The following is a 19,346-nucleotide window of genomic DNA, read 5'->3' as shown; positions in this document are numbered from 1 at the left end:
GAGCCAGGAAGCTCTGGCTGCCTCAAGGATAAAAGGCAGATGAGGGGGAAACACAGTCAGTGAGGAGTTAATTGCTGGGGGGGGGGGGAGCAGGCCAGCACAAGGGCCCTGGGATAGGGAAGCAACATGGAGGAAGCTGTAGAATCAGGATGAACATACCTGTTTCCTGCCTGCCCTGGGGAAAAGAAGAGCAGGCTAGCAGGTGGGAGGGCAGTGGGGAGGTGAATTGGGGGGAGCCTATGGGTGCATGTCCCAGGGGAGCAAGGATAAGGGTTAGGTAGGACCCCAGCTCTGCAAGGGAGGAATAAAGGAACTCCCCTAAACACACACGCTCACACAGTTGGCCTCTACATAAGACTCCAGGCCCAGCTTAGAGCCCTAGGATCTAGACCTCCTGCAGAGGGCCTCAGAAAAGGCTATGAATTCCAGCTCTCTCCTTCTCACCAGATGGAGGTGCTGTTCATTATAGGTGGGCCAGAGGACTGCCACTCTTGGTACTCTTTGAATGCAAAAGGCTCTGGGGTGGGCGGGGCTCATGAGGACTGTCTTCATGAACTGACCTAGAATTGCTCACTTCCCCAGGTGACAGCTAAGGTGATATGCATCCATCATAACCTGTGCTGTCCCCATAGGCCATACTCCCCCCCCCCCCAATTCTGCCTTTTCTCATGGGGCAACATAACACTGTGTTGGAAGACATCTAGTTGCCTCTACCCAGGACCCCCAAACCTGCAGTCTTCCCAGCTGGTCTCTGCCTGGAGTTCAGTGCCAAGGACTCTTAGAGAAGGCCATCTGTCTGTCAGGCCTGTCAGACCACAGTGTCAGGCTGTGCTTCTGACTTTCTCCTCTACCTTTGTCCCACCTGACTTCTCCTGACCACTGCATCCAAACCCCACCCAGCCAGCATCCCTTCAGTTCTTTCAGTGGAACAGAGCAGGACTGTTCCTCTATTTTCTTGAAGGTGAAAGTAGGAAAGCAGAGGCTGCACCTAGAGCTTCTTACCACCAACAAGGGGAGTCAGAGAGACCAAGGCTTCATTCTGATACCATCCCTGGCTCTGAAGGCTTGGTAACCTGCTCCTGCTCAAAAACACCTCAATATCTGTTACATGCTCTACTGCCCCCCCCCCCGCACTAGCTGCTGTCTGCCTTCCTAGGACCATACCACCTCCCATGCCTTCTTAAGCATTCCCCTGACAACTGGTGCCAACTATGGTAAGCGTTCCACTACCCAGTGCATCTCAGTGGTGCTGAGAGGCCAGCCCTGACCCTTTGGTGTAGCTCAAGGACCACATAAGCAGCAGCCACAGGTTCTCTCGGTCACACAGGGCAGCAGGTGTGACACAGTGTACTTAAGGCAAACTATCATTGCCCATGCTGCCCTGGTGGCATGGTGGTGAGAGGGACTGCTGCAGAGTGATCAGGGCATCAAAAACATAGGCATCAGGGAGACATCTCCAGAAGAGACCATGGTTAGGGGGATCTGGAGAGGGGGAGATGACCAGTGCCAAAGCTGGTCTTCCCCCAGAGTGTCCTCATATTCCCATCTTTAGTACAGAAGCACATCCTCTTGTCCCTATGTCTTTGGTCTAGGCCCACAACCATTTTGTTGTGGTTCCCTGGCCTCTGGGGTCCTTACATGGGAAGGGGGTCTTGTATCTGTCTCCCATCCATCCTTACCCCACAATCTGGGGCTACCTTCTTAGTATCCTGCCAACCGTACACTCCTTCCCGGGGTGATGCACACTCAGGTGAGGCAGGCACCATCTCTCCTCTCGGGTAAGGAAGGGATGTACATTGGAGCCACACTTCAGGGAGGGGATATTTCAATCCACTAGGGACCACAAAACCCTTTGGAAGAGCCTGGCTGAGCCAGGTGTTGTCCACACCTGTCTATCACACCACTCAGGCTGTCCTAGCACCCCCACCCCCACCCCAAGGCTGCATTTGGAAAAGGTGTCAGACAGTCAGAGCTTCAACTTAAGGTGTGGCTGTTTCAGAGGAGTCTACAGCTGGGTTCTGCCAAGCCTTTCTTTATGATCTTGAGGCTGAGAAAATGGCAATGGTACAGGCCCCTCTATCTCACACCTCCTCCAGAGGCTGGCTCAGGGTTCTGCCATTAATGTGGGGTTTAGAACCGAGCTGGTTGTCCCACAAAGAAGCCCATTCCCCCGCCTGGGTTTGGGAACCCTACCTCTTATGATGTGTTTCCTGGTCAGTCCATTGCTGGCAGCTTCCTCATTCAGGACTCCTAACTCAATCATCTCTGGCCCCATCTGAGCAGTCTCAGGTCACCCTCAGGTCTAGGGGTGGACATCAGGGCCTAGACCTCTCGTCTGTTACATCTTGTCGTGACGGCGGCTTGTGCTGGCCTGAGCTTGCTTTCTCCCTTTCACTGGCTCTGGACACTGTGTCCTCCGTGTCCCTGACCAGACTTGCCACAGGCTGGGGCCAACTGCGCAGCAGGCATGAGCTCTACTGTTCAGGGCAGTCTTCGCATGGCATGCTCATCATCAAGCTTCCAGTGAGGACTGGGCTCAGAGAGAAGGTGGCTCGCAGCAGCAGACAGCCCTGGCAGAATGCTCACAGGGCTCACAAGGCAAGGCTCTGGCACACTCCCTGACACGCGACAGTGGCTGGCACTGGCTTGAGACTGCCATCCCCTCCTCTTTCCTCCTTGGCTGCCTGTACCCAGATCCACCTCACCCCAAAGGCCTGGCTACAGCTCTCTTAATGGATGCTGCTCCAATGCCTCATCCTTTGTCTGGTCACAGGTTTACACCTTGTTTAACTTGGCTGCCCACCTGGACAGACATGTGTCAGGTGACAGTGTGGAGACAAGTCACTCTCTCAACCTATTGTACTATGCCTGGCTCTGAGTTCCCTGTGTGCCTCAGTTTTCCTGTCTCTCTGAGGAGCCAGACAAGCAGCTAGATACCCACTGATTGCTTTCAATATGTATCTGTTCTCCGATCCAGGGACACCCTGCCTGGCCCTGTGGCCACATCTGTGCTCTGAGTGCTACCCAGTCCCTCCGGGACTGATCATTCCTGGGATGCTGAGGGAGAAAGAGGTCTATCCCACATTGGCCTGTTTCAACTTTCAGCCTGAGATATCCTTCACAGGTCCTTGAAGCTGAACCCAGCTGCTTCATGAAGCAGGAACGGGCCGGGAGAGACTCACCATCCCTATGGATGTCACATCAGCTAAGGCCAGTGGGACCTGAGCTGATCCCCTGGGCCCATTTCCTGGCAAGGCCTAGAGATAAACTAAACAGCCATATTTGAGGGAGAGAACAGGCGAGATAGTTCTCACAGTGTCACCACCACTTAGGCTGAGGCTCAGAAGGACAGCGTCCTAGACCTGGAAGGCCCGTGCATGACAGGGTGATCCCCTTGCCCTCTTTAAAATAAATGCTAGGAGACAAGGCAGCAACAGGAGTCAAGGAGCAGGACCTGGGTCAGGAAAACACCAGCTCCTCTCTTCCCACAGCTCTTTCTCTTCCCATCTGTCCTTTACCCGTCTCTTGCTGGTTCCCGAGCCTCTTTCCACCACCAGCTTTAATCCGTCCCCTTTCAATGCCAACTGTTCCCTGCCCAGTTCAACTAAGCAGGGACAGCACAGAAGGTACCCTCCCTCCGTTGCTGGTAGGACCCCCCCCCACACACACACACACCAGCTCCCTTTGTGTCTTATTCTTTTCTGCCTTCTTTATTCTTCTTTCTTTTCTCCTTTCCTACCTGGTAAGGCACATTTTCTCAGGGGACCTTCAAAGCCCCCAGGAGCATCCAATATGTTACTCCCCTGGCATCTCCAGGGCAGGCCCTCTGTCTTCCCTGAGTACCATCCGGTGGATAGTAGCAGACCCTCAGAGTCACATTCCTGGTCCTTGGGACATCAACCTGCACAGCCAGATCTTAGGCTGAGGGCCAGATCTGGTCTCACTTGGTAACAGAGTCTGAGAACTTTTCTCTGCCCATGTAGCCATCTAAGGGGTTTAACCCCAGATACCACCTAAAGCCCCTATGCCTACCTTTAGCTACTTGTCCACTTCAGCCCTTATGCCCACCTGAAGCCCTTTGCCCTCCTGTAGTCCATGTGCCCACCTGTCCTCTGCAGACCTTGGTGGTCCATCCTGGCATTGTTCTCTGGAGAGATGCTCTGGGCCTGTAGCAGTATCCCTGGGGGGCTGTGCCCCAGCAGCTATCCCATGGGTCCCAAGAGCCCTTGGGTGTCCCCTCCTGACTCCAGCAGAAACATGGAGTGGGTGAGTCTCTGGGTGCCTTGGCGCCCTGGTTGCTGCTTGCTGCCTGATCTACCCAGCTCTGACGCACCGGCTGGGACTGGAACCGGAACCTCAGTCCTCTGGGCTCTGGCCCTGACACCCTGCCCAGGGGGCTGGGCCACTTGGTCCCTGTACCCCCTGCTGCTAGCTCGGCCAGGCTCCAGGCAGGACAGGCTCTGGCAGACAGACCACCCGGCCCGTGGGGGTGCCGCCCACCGGCCACCCGGTCTGCCAGGGTGGGGCTACCCCACCCTCGGGATCTCGGCCTCCAATGGGCCCGTGGAGCCACGCCTCCCTGGACACTGTGGTTGGAGGCCTGGCTTCCCCTCCCCCCACTGGGCCACCCAGCAGACTGCCAGTCCCATCTGCTACCCTCTGCCACACTGGGATCCCCAAGGACCCAGCGGGCCATATGTTGAGGTGGGAGCCTGCCTAAATGGTCTTACACCCCTGGGGTGCCATAGACAGATGTCATGCTATCTGCTGGCTGATGGGTGCTGGAATAGATGAGACAGAAGCTCATGCTACCCAAGGGAGCTTTGGTTGGTAATACAGGCCGAGGTGACTCCTGGTTCAGACTCTTACACCAGCATCAACACAAGGTGCTCCTGACCTGACCAGCCCAGCTGCTCTTAAATCTAGACCCAGAGGACTGTAGAACCAGGTAGCTGGCTGAGAGCCCAGGTGATCATCCTTAACCCTGGCCTGACCTATGGTGGACCTGGAAGGACCCTGACTCTCCTGGGACAGGAAGTGGCCACCTAAATCCCTATCACGAGGGAGTAGGAGTAAGCCTGGGTTTTGGCCAGTGACATGTTAAGACCCCAATTCACACCCAGACTCAAACTAGGAGACTTGGGGGTGGGAAACATACTATCTATTTTCTCACTCTTCCATAAAATTGTTTTATTTATTTATTTATTTTTATGAATTTAAACTGGATTCACTTTGCCACCTTGACCTCTGCCGACTACACAGCAACCTTTCCAGAGCTTGACACAGAGGAGACTGGCAGGCCTCTGCTACCAGGTGTGGTGAGAGAACCTTGGGTTCCTGGGGGAAGGATCTGAACAAAGGCAATGGATGGGAGGACATAGATTCACCATTGCCTGCTGGGTGACCTTGAGCAAGTCACTCGACCTCTCTGAGCCTACTTTCTTTGTCTGTCCAACAGAAATAAAGTAGAGACCTGTCTTCCAGTCATGGGCGAAATGGACAGTGTTGGATGCTATAGACATATGGACAAAGAGCATGAAGGGGTCAGGGGTGGAAAGTGTAATGGTACGAGATGGTAGCATACATATATCTGTACATATGTGTGTATCAGTACACATGAGGGTGTGTGACCCCAGTTCTATCGAAGGACCAGACTCCCAAAGATGCACAGCTTAGCATATATCTACCCCAGACACCACCCCATTTCATCTATTTTAGACCCACTGTACACGTGGACAAGTATTTCTCCATCATTCCTCACAAGGGATAATCCCTTGGACCTACTCCCCTACTCCATCAGAGTTCTCTAAGACCTCCCAGGGACCTGCCCCCCTGTCCTGCCTACTGCTTAACCATTTCAGGCCTTGGTCTCTGGGTATCCTTCCACATTTCTTCAGCTCAAGACTTTGAATGGTGCCAAACCTAACCCCTGCTTAAGGTCTTGCCTTGTCTAGAAATTTAATGGCCCCATCACCCTGCTTCTGGGTTACTAGGACATCAGCTTGGTGGTAGGACTTGAGGCTCTGTCCCCTCTCAGCCACCAGGGTTCTGGGATCAGTTTCCTGCTTGTTACATGGTACTAGTTACTAGCACTTGTTACATGGTACTAGTGAGTTGGTAAGATTGATCAAAGCCTAAATTTGGTCAATCCTTAAATTTCCAGGATACAGGACACCATAAGGAGGGTACATCCCAGTCTGGACAGAGGGATGTCTAGCCTGTGTGTGGTGGCCATGCCTAAGAACCCTGAGCAGGCTGGGCTAGGCCTGAAAGACTGGCATGAGGTACAGACATAGTATTGGCTTGCGGCTTGTGTGGAGAAAGGCTGGGAGACCAGCTTAGACCCACTGCTAGTCTTGACCTTGGTTGCCAGCTGGGACCATGATAGATCTAGAACTAGGGGTAGCCATCTTCCCACCACCCCATCTGTGCCGTCTCACCACTGAGAGCCAGGACCAAAACACATAGAAATATGAAACAATGCCAGTCACACCCTTCAGCATGGAGTTTAAGCAGCCATGGAAGTGGGCCAGGGAACAGGCCACCAGATGAGCAGAAGAGCCAAGCCTTCCTGGCTAGAAAGGCCATGGCAGGCTTCTTGGAGGAGGTGGTACTGAAGCACAGCCTTAATGCTGGAGGAGGGACGAAAAAGGTAGGGCACAGAAGGTGCCTCAGAGAGCAGCAATGAGCTCCTAACTATTGGAAGTACCTGAGATTTGCAGGTTCTGGGCCTACCGTTGTCTGCTCTCTCATACACTTTACACAGGAGAAAACAGACTCAGAGGAAAGACTCAAAGGCCTAAAGTTCAGAGGCCAGAGAGTCAGGATACCCAAAGGTTCCAGTGCCTCCCACTCCCAGGACTGTCAGGCCAGTGGTTTTTGGGGCCTATGGCTGCGAGTCCAATCTCATTTGTAAAGTGGGGGATGACTGGTTAGTTCCCAGGGACAGCAAAAAGACATGGGAGGGGGGTTGTTGCAGCTACTCTGTGGATAAATTCTCTGTGAGTCCTGGGGACACACAGAGGACAATGGGAGGAAAAATGCAGCTGCCTGGCTGGCCAAGATGATGGTTTCATGCTAGGCTTCACTATCTTCCCAGACACGTGCATAGGTAGCTGGGCACAGCCTGTGGGGCACATATCTTGCCAGTCTGGGTGTGGGGGTACCACTGTCGGCAAGGGCACCGCAGGCACCATGCCTGGGCTGGGAGGGACCTACCTCAGCAGCTTCTCCAGGCCCAGTTTGCTAGCATTTCTCCTCAGGAGTGTGGGGCCATTCATGCTGCAGGCCTGCCCGTCGACGCTGGTGACCTGGCCTGACCCCTGGCCCTGGGGACACAGCCTGCAGCTTCAAAGGCTCCTGGTGCTCTGGCCCAGCATCTCTGCTCTCCTCTGCCTTCTTCTCCTTCTCCTCTTTCCCCTTCCCTTCTTTCTTTTTCTCTTTTCTTCCCTGCCCTGCCCTGTCCCTTCTTCTTGTCCCTCTCTTTGTGTCCTTGTCCCTGCCCTCCTCCCCCTGTCAGTCTGTCTGCTCTCTCATGCTCTGACACCCCTTTCCTGTCTCCTCCATCTGTCTGTCTGAAGGATGTCTGTCTGTCTCAGCCCCTCCAGCCCTTGGGGGCGGGGGTCTGGGGCTGGCTCCCAGATGGCAGCCCCAGGCCCTTCCACTGTCCCTGGACCCTGTCTCTGTGGGTCTCTCTCCCCTCTCCTTTCTCAGGACGCTTAGCAGCTGCTTTCCTTTTGTCCCCCAGCCCCCTTCTCCGCCCCCTTGGTCTCCTCCACCTCCACCACCTCCTCCTCCTTCCGAGACTAGTAAAAATGTCAGAGAGAAACCCTCCCAGCCCCGCAGTGTGGGGGCCTGGCTGGACCTCCACGCCCGCTTGTGGGCAGCATGGTGGTATGCCCCCCTCAGACCATCTTGGCAGCTTCTGTCATTTCCCACCTCTCTGCCTACCACTTCACTCTGGGGGCCTGGCCCACAGGTCACCTCCCCATCCTCAGAGCCTCTTGCCCACCTCTGCCTGCCTACTGGTCCCTGCTCTGAGTCCTGCTTTCCCTGACCCCTGATCCTCTCCTCCCAGGTTTGGGCCTCAGCTGCCCCTGACCTGGCTGACTGCCCCTCCTTGCCCTTTTCTTCTCTGGCGGTTTCATCCCTATCTCAGTATTCCTCCCACCTTCCCTCCCCCATTCCTTTCCCTCCCTTCTTTTTCTCCCTCCTTCCCCTCCCTCTTCTCCCTCCCTCTGGGTCTTCATTTTCCCTCTGTTTATTCCCAGCTCTCTGCTCTTGTATAACCTCCAGGGGAGGCTGGGCACCCCAGGAATCTTCCCAGGTCTTTTAGTTGGGAGGCTACTGCCCTCCCCAGAACCTCAGGCTGCATTCAGAGCAGGGAGTAACCGCCACAGAGAGCATCTTCCTTGGTGTAGGGAGCCAAAGTCCCCAGAGTGGAGGAGGGTATTGGGGTGCCCTCACCAACCAGCCCCCCTACCCTATCCTCTGGCTCAGACCCAGGGACAAAGCAGCCCAGCCCATTGTTTTTCTGGTTGGGCTTAGTCACTGTGACTCACTGGAGAACACTGGAGGCTAGTGGCTGGGCTGGGGGGGAAGTTGCCATAGGCCAGTTTGGGGCGAGTAGGCTTACATCTGGTGGCTTCCTGGATTACCCACACTCATAGCTGTGGATAAGCAGTACTGCTAGACCCATGAGCCGGATGGGAAAACCAAGGCTGGCCAGCAGCACTGGGCCAGGTCACAGAGCCAGAGTCTGGCACAGCCAAGACCATAGTTGAGTCTTTGACTGCCAGCAACTGCCCACTGTGTCTCTCTCTACACAGTTGGCCCCTAGTTGTCCTCTATCTCCATACTTGGAAAATAGGCACACACAAGTTACTGTGACCTCTAGGTGGGCCAGGAAGTCAGATTCTAGGAGTCCTGGAGACTACTGAGGATGGAGGTGGGCGTTGGGAGTCACATGAATGGCTCACTGATGGTAAGGAGGTGTGCCTTAAAGGTGGCAATACGGACGCAATTGCACATGGATCCCCAGCTCAGATCTGCGGTGACCAAAAAGCTGACTACCTGCCTTTTCTGCCGCACTTGCCACAGGATGAGATCCGGCTGTTCTGAGCAGTTATGGCACCTCCCTCCCCCAGCATCTCCCAGGAGGAGATGGAGCCAGGGTATATAGCAGAGACAGCAGAGTCCACTGCACTTCCTTAATAGCACAAAGACATACGAAACAACACACTCTGAAACTCCCTCTGGGGAGCCCATGCTAAAGAGGTCACCCAGTGGGACCAGATTACCCAGGAAACCAGCTTATTCTGTGCCTGCATCATAACTTACCACACCACTTCCTGGCCACTGTTCCTATTCCAGCTAGACAGCCAGGAATGACATGTGGTCGGGGCAATTTGGGTTCAAAAGAAGGAAGAATGTTTCCAGACAGGGGAGGGATGCTTTAATCGGTGGTAGTTCTCCTGAAGAGATGTGAAATGACTCAAGGTTTTGAAGCCATAATATGTAAAGAGGACAGAATGATATTGCCCTTACTGTCTATTATTTTTCTACCTACCCACCAACTCATCCATTTATCCATGCATACATGGATATGTACACCTACTCATATACCCATCCAAACTCACTCATTTATCCACCTCTCTACCATCCATCCATCCATCCATGCTATCTTTATTGTGTTTGTATTTTTATGTATCATTTATCAACCTATCTTCATCATGCTTATCCATCCCTTACATGAATATTACATATCCTACTACTCAGTTACCTCAAGCAACTGTTCATACATCTATACCCATGCCTACTTGTCTTTCATTACATTTCTCCATTGAAAAAGAATCCGTCAATTAACCAGTCCATCCATTCATCTTCCTATCATTCATCCATATACTCATCCATCCACCCATCCATTTATCTGGTCATCTATACTTTCATCTATCCACTGATCCACTTACTTAAACATCTTTAAAAATTTTTTAATTTATTATTATTAAGGGCAACTGTGAGAACCACAGTGAGCACGCAGGGGTTAGAAGACATCTTCGTGGAGCTGGTTCCCTCTTTCCTTCATTACCTAGATTTTGTGATCTAACTCAGGATATCAAGCTTGTATGGCAATTACCGTTTTACCACACTGAGTTATTTCATTAGCACACTCAAAAGAAGTGTTCAGCAAGCCTCTTGGAGCACAGTAACCTCCCGTTACATACTAACTAATACTAATTACATGTTCACCCTTCAATTTGTATGTGCATTTGTCTAACCAGGAACATTTCTCCAATCCATGCTTTCATCTCCAAATAGTCTTCTGCTCTTATTTTCATTCATATGCACAGATATCTGTGTTTTAGTTACACATTTTCCACACTCATTCATAAATCTGTCTAAGACATCTTCTAGGAAGCTGCACATAGAGCTGCATGTGTGTTACTGTATGCATGGTCATCTGAGCAAATCAATAACATTATAGGAAGTCAGCCTCCAGCCCAACTATCATTACCTTCTCTTTTCCCACACACCCGAGCCAACCTTCTACTCACATATCCATGTAATTATCCACACACTTATCCATCAGACTGTATGTTTATTCAAGAAGCATGAACTGAATTCCAGTAACTTTTCATGTACTGGGAATTCAGAACCACTCTCCAGGGCTCATAATGGTGACATTTCAGTGGGAACAAGTAAGTAAATATGTATCAACATATTGCAGATGATGGTTAATGCTGCTAAAGGTCAGGGTAAGGAAATAGTGGGCTTCAGGGGGCTGAGATGTTTTATATGATAGTTAAGAAAGAAGAAAAGTTTAGCGGGGAGGAATAAGTATTTCCTGGTTTAAGAAGGATGGAGAGAGCCAGACAGTGGTGGTGCATGCCTTTAATCTCAGCACTTGGGAGGCAGAGGCAGGCGGATTTCTGAGTTCGAGGCCAGCCTGGTTTACAGAGTGAGTTCCAGGACAGCCAGGGCTATACAGAGAAACCCTGTCTCAAACAAACAAACAAACAAACAAACAAAACAAAAAACAAACAAAGAAGGATGGAGAGAGACTGACTGATTTCCTCACAATGGGAGAAAGTATTCCAGAAAGATAGTACAAAATCTGTGATGGAGAGGTGTCTTTTTATACATCTGCATCTTTAATAGTTCACCTCGTACCAATTTATCCATTTCTTGATTTGTCATTTGTTTGCCACCCTCAAATCTACTGTTGTATCTATTTACCCATTATTTATTTATAGTCACAATCTGCCTGTCTTGATATTATATCTCCCCAGTCCTTTATGTCCTGCCTATCTCCTCATCCATCTACCTATTTTTTTCATCCCATGTGTCCATCTTCCAACACATCCATTTATTTATTCCCTGCATTCATTTATCTACCTCTACATCTATCCATCCACATATCCACTCTTGTGCACTCATTCATCCATTCATCCAACCACTCACTTACCCATACACCCATCTACCCACGTATAAATCTACTCATCCCTCAACCATCTCTCCACTCATCAATGCAACTATCCACCCAGATCCATCCAACCACCCATATATCATCCACCCATCTACCCATCTATCCATCCATCCATCCATCCATCCATCCATCCACTCACTCACCCATATATCCATCCACCCACCTATCCATTCATTGGTCCATCCTTCCATCCAGCTACCCCCTATTCATTTGCCCACCCATCTATCCACCCAGTCAGTCATCCATTTACTACCACACTCATTCACTCACCCAATCATCCATCCATCTATCCCTTATCTATCCATCTATCCACCCACTCAACCACCCACCCACTCACTCACCGTATATGCACCTGTTCATCCATCTACCTACTTACCCATCCACTTACCTATATATCCATCCATTCATCAATCCATCCATACAACTCCCATCTACCTACCCATTTATCCATTCACCCATCCATATATCCAACCAACATTCAGTCATCTATTCACCCTCCCATTCATCTGTATACCCATTTAGCCATCCAACTATCTATTCATCCATATATCCATCTATCTATACATCCATTCACCCATCAGCCCACCCATTTATCCATTCGTCCACTCATCCATCCACCCCTATATAGTCATATCATCTACTCACCCATATATCTATCTATTCAGTCATCCATTCACCCCTTTACTCATCCACATACCCAGTCATTCATCTATCTACCCTTCATCTATCCACCCCTCATCGATCCATCTACCCATTCACATATCCACTCATCCATACAACAACCCACTCACATATCCATCCATCCATCCATCCATCCATCCATCCATCCATCCATTACTTCTTACTTATCCACATACCAAATCATCCATCTATCCACTCACACTCTCATTCATCTACCCATCCACCCACCCATGTTCCTACTCATATATTCAGTCATCTACTCACACATTCATTCATCCACCCATCCACTTATTCATCCATCTATTCATCCATCTAACCACCCACTCACCCACCCATTCATCCATATATCTATCCATCCACCAATTCATCTACCCACTCATCAATACATCCATCCCTCCACACCTATTCATACATCAACCATATATCCATCCATTTATCCATTCTACCTCATTCATCCACTCACCAATATATCCACCCATTCAGTCATTCATTCACTCCCTTCATCCACCAATCCATCATCCATCCATACATTCATCCACTCACATATCTACTCATTTATCCATCCATTTATCAATCCATTTGTCTTTCCATTCATCCGCCTACTCATTCATACATCTACTCAGTCACTCATCCACCCACCCATCCAACCATCCATCTATCCACTCATCCATCTACCCATATATGCATCAACATTCAGTCATCCACTCATCTCTCATTCATCCACCCACCTATTTATTTGTCAACCCATCCATTCACCCATCCTTCTACTCATTCATAAATCTACCCATACACTAACCAACTCATCCATTCATCAGTTCTCCTATCCACCCCACATTCACCAAACCAGCCATATATCCATCCATACACTCACTCTCTCTCTCTCTTTTTTTTTCAAGACAGGGTTTACACTCACTCTCATATATCATTGGCCCATCCATCCACCCATCCATCCATCCATCCATCCATCCATCCACTTCCGATTGATCCACCTACCCAACTACCCATGTATCCATCCTCCTACACACCCATATATCCACCTATACACCTACTTATCAATGAGTCCATCAACCCTATCCATCTATCTTTTTATGTATCCATTTATCTGTGCATTTACTGATCTATCCACAGATCTAACCACACACTCTCTATCCACCCACCCATCCATACATTCATCCATCTACCCACCTTGCTGTTCCCATACTTCCTTTTTCATCCACCTTTCCTTATATTCATATTTTTCCCACTACTGATTCTTTTTTCATTTTCTTATTTCCTTCTTTTTCTTTTTTTGAATGACTAGACATGGCTCAAAAGCTCATGGCTTGAGAATAAAGCCTCCGGGGGTCAGGTCCCTTTTATAAAATAGACCCTAAACATAAATTTGGAAGCATAGATCTTCTTCCTTTTCTATACATCTTCATAACCCCCAGCAGATATATTCCAACGGACATGCTCACAGACCAGTGTACTATATGGAGAAAGACACAATAAGCCTACTGGCGGAGGGGTCTGGGATAGTGGCTTTTAATAGTAATGTGGATCTAATTTACATAATAGGAACTATCCAAATGTTTCCCCACACTCATCAGCTCCATGTGTTCTTCTTTCCAAGCAAGATCTGGTGGGCCAGAGCTTAAGGGCGGGGCCAGGGAGCCGGATGTGGTGATGAAGAAAACTGTGGTTGGAGCTGGGACTAGGAGAAAGGGTAACAGAGTCTTTCCAGATTTCTTTGGAATAAACTAGCTATATTCATCTGTCTTGAGTTCTATTGCTCTTTGGGGCGATGTTCCTGGGAGAGAAGGGAGAGGTGGAAGGTGGGGGAGAAGAGGAGGAGGGAAGGAGGAGAAAAAATAAAAGGAAAAAGGAGGAAGAGAGAGGAGGGGAGAAGGGAAGAGGAAGAAGATAGGAAAGGAGGAGAGAGGGAGAAGAAGAAAAAAGAAATGAGGAAAAAGAGAGGAGAGGAGAAGGGAAGGTAAGAGAATGGAGGGAAGGGAAGATAAGAGAAAGAAAGCCTTTCCTAAAGGCTGCTTTTAGGAAAGAGGGTACAGCCACCTTGGGGTGGGAAAGTGGTTCTCCTTCATGCAGACAGAAGGATGTGAACCTGAGAGGACCCATCTGCTAGAGATGGAACCCCATCCTCATGTACTCATCCAAAGGGCAGATGGTAAAACCAAGGCTCTGGAAGAAGAGTCGGATGTAGGATCCATGCTACCCATGACAGACAGGATTTCCTAGACTTTCTAGACAGCTTTCCCATAGCACCTGGTCACACTGGGCTGGGGTTTGCACTGGCCCTATCTATACTAGCCATAGTCTACCTTGTTCTACCTCTGAGGTGGCCTGATATGAGGAAGGGCTCAGAGTGGGCAGATGCATCTTGAATTTGCAGATTACTTCCTTCTGCCAAGGGCAGACAGTCTTCCTTCCATGCCAACTTACAGCTTCCCAACTTGGAGGTGGTCATCAAATGGAGTCTGGCAATACTGGCCTGGCCAGAGGGCAAAAACAGGTTTTCCTGACTCACCCAATGTCCACTCTCAAACTCCTACACTCTAAACCCATAGCTCCTTGCTTTTCTGCTAGCTCCTTGGTGCTGGGTAGGAGCGGCTGGCTGGTGAAAACTTAATCCTGGGAATTGGATGGGCTATCACCAGTAACTAGCTCCTTTATCCAAACCTGTTCTCTGCAAGAATCAAAGCACTGCCATCCAAAGAAAGGCCCTGATGCCTGAAGGCCAAAGGGAATTCCCCCGAAAGTTACTTTGTGATGGAAAGACTGGGGCTCTTTAGAACCAGAAGAAAATTCCCCATAGCTCTGTGGTCCAGTGCTACTGGGGCAGATGCAGAGACTCATGGCTATACTGTCCTGGACAGTGCCCCACAGAACACTTCTACCACAGTCTGGGATGTCCCCACAGATCACCTGCCACTCAACCTGGGCTTTTCCCACAGAGTATCCCTCACCCTGACCCAGTCTATGTCCCACAAAGACTACTGGTTCCTTGTCAACCTCCTTTGCATAACAGTGGGTACACTCTGGGGACTCTCACCAGAGTACCCTAAGAGGCAGCCTGGAATAGCTAGGTCCCAGTTCTTCACCCTAAGCCCACAGAGGGCATTTCTAGTCACAGAAGGCCGTCTATGAAAGGGCCATTCTTGGGGTGTGTGTGTGTACAAGATCTTTGTATGCTGGAGTCTTAAAGACCATGAATGATGCTTTGAAATGGCATCTCAACCCCTATCCCCAAAGTTTGTGTTCCTAGAGGAAAAGGCCTGGTCTGCTTCCTATGGGTCTCTTCCCCAGGCAAGCCTTTACCTCTTCATGGCCCACTAATCCCTCACACATAAACCTCTTAGGGAAATTGAGGTAGAGAGAATCACTAGTATAATAGTAGTGTCACTCTGATGGGGACATCCCATCCTGGGCCATCTGTCCCAAGCCTCTTCCAGAACTGCCTAATTCAAGTGGGGGAAAAGTGGGCCTGTGATGCCCCAAATGTGCCAGGCATCTAGTTTCCCCTCCCCAACCCAAGATGGGGATTGGGAGGAGTTGGATAGAAGGTGGTAGAAAGCTACCACCTAGGACCCACCAGGAGGAAGACCACTGTTTGGGTGAAGTTTGACCTCCTCTCTGTATTCAGGGAGCTCTAACTTGGCTAGGCCTGGCTCAGCTCTGCCATCTGGGGAGAGATGAGAGATAGGCTTTCAATCCTTAGAGTACACCTTGGGAGGGCAAGGTTGGGGGTCCCTCCACTGGGCTCCTGCCCCTCAGGAGAAGACTCTCAATAGTGTCAAAGGCCTCTGACTAGAGCTCAGAGGGTCAGAGGGACAGGTGGTCCAGGAAGGAACCCTGCCTAGGTAACCCTTAGATTGTCAGCAGGTTTAGACATAGGCCAGAAGGATTTCCAGGATAGATGAGGTTCCAGAGCAGGGCCCTCAGCAAAGCAGTATCAAATGCTGAAAAAAATCAGGATGCAGACATCCTAGGGGCCAGATAAGCCATGCAAATGAGAGAAGAGATGGCCAGGTAGAATGGGCCAGGCCTGTGCAGAGAAGTCCCTCCACCCAAGTATGCTCCCAGTGAGAGGTGGCTCCATTTGAAGCTAAGGTTCCAGGACATGGATAGTGATTGAATCTGAGGCCAGGGAGGGCATGCTAAGCCTTTATCTGTGAGCTACATAACTGCCTTGTAGCTCCTGAGGCTCTGCACAATGGAGGTGAAGGAGAGTTGAAACTTGGTCTTGGGGCAAAACATTCCCTCAGTGTCAGCCAGAAGTCTCAGCAGACAGCAGAGCCACTTGAAGCCCTGTGGAGATGCCACATCCTGTCCCCAAGGGAGAGGAACAAGCTGTATTGGGCAGTCAGGCAGGGAGAGAGCACCCCAGCAGAGGAAGAGTAGCAGTCCTGTATCAATGCTGTGGGGAACACAGGAGTGGTACACAGTAGCCTTCCTGCCATCTGAGGCTCTGTGGGAGAAGCTTGCCTGCCTTGGACTTGGTGTGCATATGTGTCCTGCCATGCTCACCCTGGTATACCAGAGCAAGTATGAAGGAAGTGCCTGGCTTCTGCCTGGTGGCTCTCTGTGGGAAGCATGGCATGGGGATTTCCCTGATCTGATCTAACCCAAACTAACCCTGTTCAGCTCTGGCCTTCCAGGGCTTCCTGAATGGGAACTTCTTAGACCAAATAGCCTCTTCTGGGCATTGGGGACTTTCTTACCACTTCAAATAGGAGAATCTCTCGATAGGTGAGTCACCCTGTAAAGGCACAGTGCCTCCTCCTCTTGGGTCTCAGTTTCATTTTGAAAGGTCAGTGGTGCACTTTGCTCTTTCTTCCTCCATTTTGGGGAGGACGTCTTTAGGGGGCTTCCAGGCACCTTAAAGCCTTAGGACCGCAGATCAGGAGTTCCTGACAGACGTGCACAGGTGCAGCCCAGCCCTGGTCATACAGCAAGATGGCTAGGGATTGGCTGTGTCTGACAGAGCTGTGGGCACCCTTCGCCGTGTTGCTTAGACTTCGGCATTTGAGACAGCTGAGAGAGGGGGGCGAGGAAGGGCCTAGGAGGAAGGTGGGGCCAGCTTGGCTGATTGTAGCTGCCCTTCTATGGGCACAAGGTGGCAGGGGCACTGACGTGTGGGCATTTCTGAACAGGGTCACAGCTGTTCCCTGATCACCCTGTTCCACACACCCTACAGCTTGTGTCCTCACCCAGCCTGGGCATGGTGTTCTTGGAGCCCTTCTTAAGATGTCATGATGCATGTTCCCCCTTCCCAGGAGATAGCCTTCATAGTCTTTCTGGGAACAACATGGCCCTGGAACCCCAAGGCTGGCACAAGGGAGCTGACCCAGGCTAGGCCAGTCTCTGCTTAGCCTCAGACCCCTTTCCTGGCCTGAGAGTTCTCTGGACAGCTTTCAAACTAGGGTCCAAATGCAAAGCAGTAGTGGGGAGACCTCACCCCCCCAACATGCACCCTTCAAAGTGAGGCTTCTTCTCATTATCACTGATAAGGACTGAGGAATCAATGTTCTTGCCCAATATCTGGAGTCTGGCTCCATCTTACAAGGCAGTTTGTGAACTACAGAGACCCTGCAGCGCCCCCCCCCCCACCAAGGTGGATCTACTCTCCTTGAGCCTGTGGCTGAACCCTAAACGTTACACCCTCCCCGACAGCCTGACAGCTCTGATAGCAATTTTAGGTCTTATCTTTTTCTTCCCCTTCCTCTTACACACCTGGACCACAACCCCCACATCCTGCTCCCATGAGGCTACCAGCCTCTGACCTGTCCTCAAGACCTTACACTCTCTTCTAAGACCTGTTTCTGGGACAGGGCAGAACAGGCACCAATGTCCTGGCTTAGTCTCCATGTCTGCCCATTTACAGCTTCCCTTCTCATGACCTCCCCTCATAACCCCTACCATCTTATGACCCAACATAGGGAAGAACCTTAGCATCCCTTTAAATTGCAGATGCTGTTAAGCAGCTGTCAGCCCACAGGCCTCTGCTCAGCCCTGTCTGTGGCAGGGCAGAAGCCCCCTTTACCTCTGCCGTTGTTCCTTCCCATACCCACCGTACCCAACAGCAGTGCCTGGTCCACAAGACACTATTGACCTTTTCTATCCCCACATAACAGCTTTGGGAACCCCTGAGGCCCGGTCACCTCTCAGTATCTTAAGGAAGACCAGACTCCTCAGACAAGCCTACAGGTGAGAGGTCAGGATTCCTAGGCCCAGTTTCTCCCAACACAGCTATTGCTGTCTCCACTGTTCAGTTCATACCCACGCACTCCCAGTCCTTTCCACACCAAGCACCCACCCTCTTTGTCCTGCTTATGAAACCTAGCCAGGGATACCTAGCCTAGGCCAAGCTGCAGAGGTAGATAGAGAAGACACACACCTCTGTGGTAAGAGAGGGGTTCTGAAGGCTATCTAAGTCCTTAATTGGTAGCCACTATCTGAGACTCTACTTGGCATAAAGCAAGCTGCTCACAGTGGTGCTCACCCTTTGCTGTCTTCTACATGTAGCTCTTCCTGACCCTCACATCTGGGATCGCTGGTAGCCTCCGCCATGGGTCTGGTGTCTTTGGTGTTGGTGTACTTGTTATGGCTCTTGGTGCTTCTCTGTAGATGGGCGGTGGCCTAGAACCTCATCCCCCAACCCCCCACCCCAGGTTTCACTTCCTCCTTCCTGTAGCAGGTTGAGGTTTGAAACCTATGGGGCTTGGGTGCTTGTTTGCCACTCATCAGGAAGTGTTGAGCAAGCTGCAGCCTCTTAGAGTGACAGAAAAGGGCTGAGGGCAGAGGTGAGCAAGGATGCTCCTCACAGCTCTGGCCCATGTAGCTGGGACAAACTATATATCTCTTATCAGCAGACGTGAGAGTAGCTATCTCTCCCACAGTGTCCAGAATCCATGGTCCCTTTAGCGTCTGTGGACTGCTTTCAACTGCTTTGCACGGAAATCCTCTGTGCTTCTAAGTGTGCTCATAGAACATAGTGGAACCAGTTCTTGATGCTTCAGGGTCATGCATGGCCTTGGACACTCTTAACTAGCCTTTGCTCTCCAGCCATGTCCAGGGTTCCACACATGATGTTTCCATTTTCTATGGTTCTAGAGCTTGTCTCAATCTTTCTCCATTCCTAGCTGCTGGACGTTCCTGTCTCCCTGCTCAGTTCTCTAATCTT

The 19,346-nt window shown here is 50.6% G+C and overlaps 1 protein-coding gene across 2 annotated transcripts in view; it reads right to left on the bottom strand.

Moving 5' to 3' along the window:
• Positions 1–18,814, bottom strand: part of Lsp1 (lymphocyte specific protein 1) — a 34,074-nt gene extending 15,260 nt beyond the window's left edge. For both annotated transcript variants that reach the window (XM_028786916.1, XM_028786917.1), the window contains exon 1: positions 18,666–18,814. In XM_028786916.1, the coding sequence (XP_028642749.1) occupies positions 18,666–18,733 (68 nt within the window). In that variant the 5' untranslated portion in view covers positions 18,734–18,814. The remainder of the gene's footprint in view (positions 1–18,665) is intronic.
• Between the last annotated feature and the right edge of the window lie 532 nt (positions 18,815–19,346).

Source organism: Grammomys surdaster, unplaced genomic scaffold (assembly GCF_004785775.1).
Source record: "Grammomys surdaster isolate TR1022 unplaced genomic scaffold, NIH_TR_1.0 125603, whole genome shotgun sequence".
Taxonomy (NCBI): Eukaryota; Metazoa; Chordata; class Mammalia; order Rodentia; family Muridae; genus Grammomys; species Grammomys surdaster.
The sequence above is the reverse complement of the archived record's forward strand: the minus strand, read 5'-3'. Positions and strand labels throughout refer to the sequence as shown.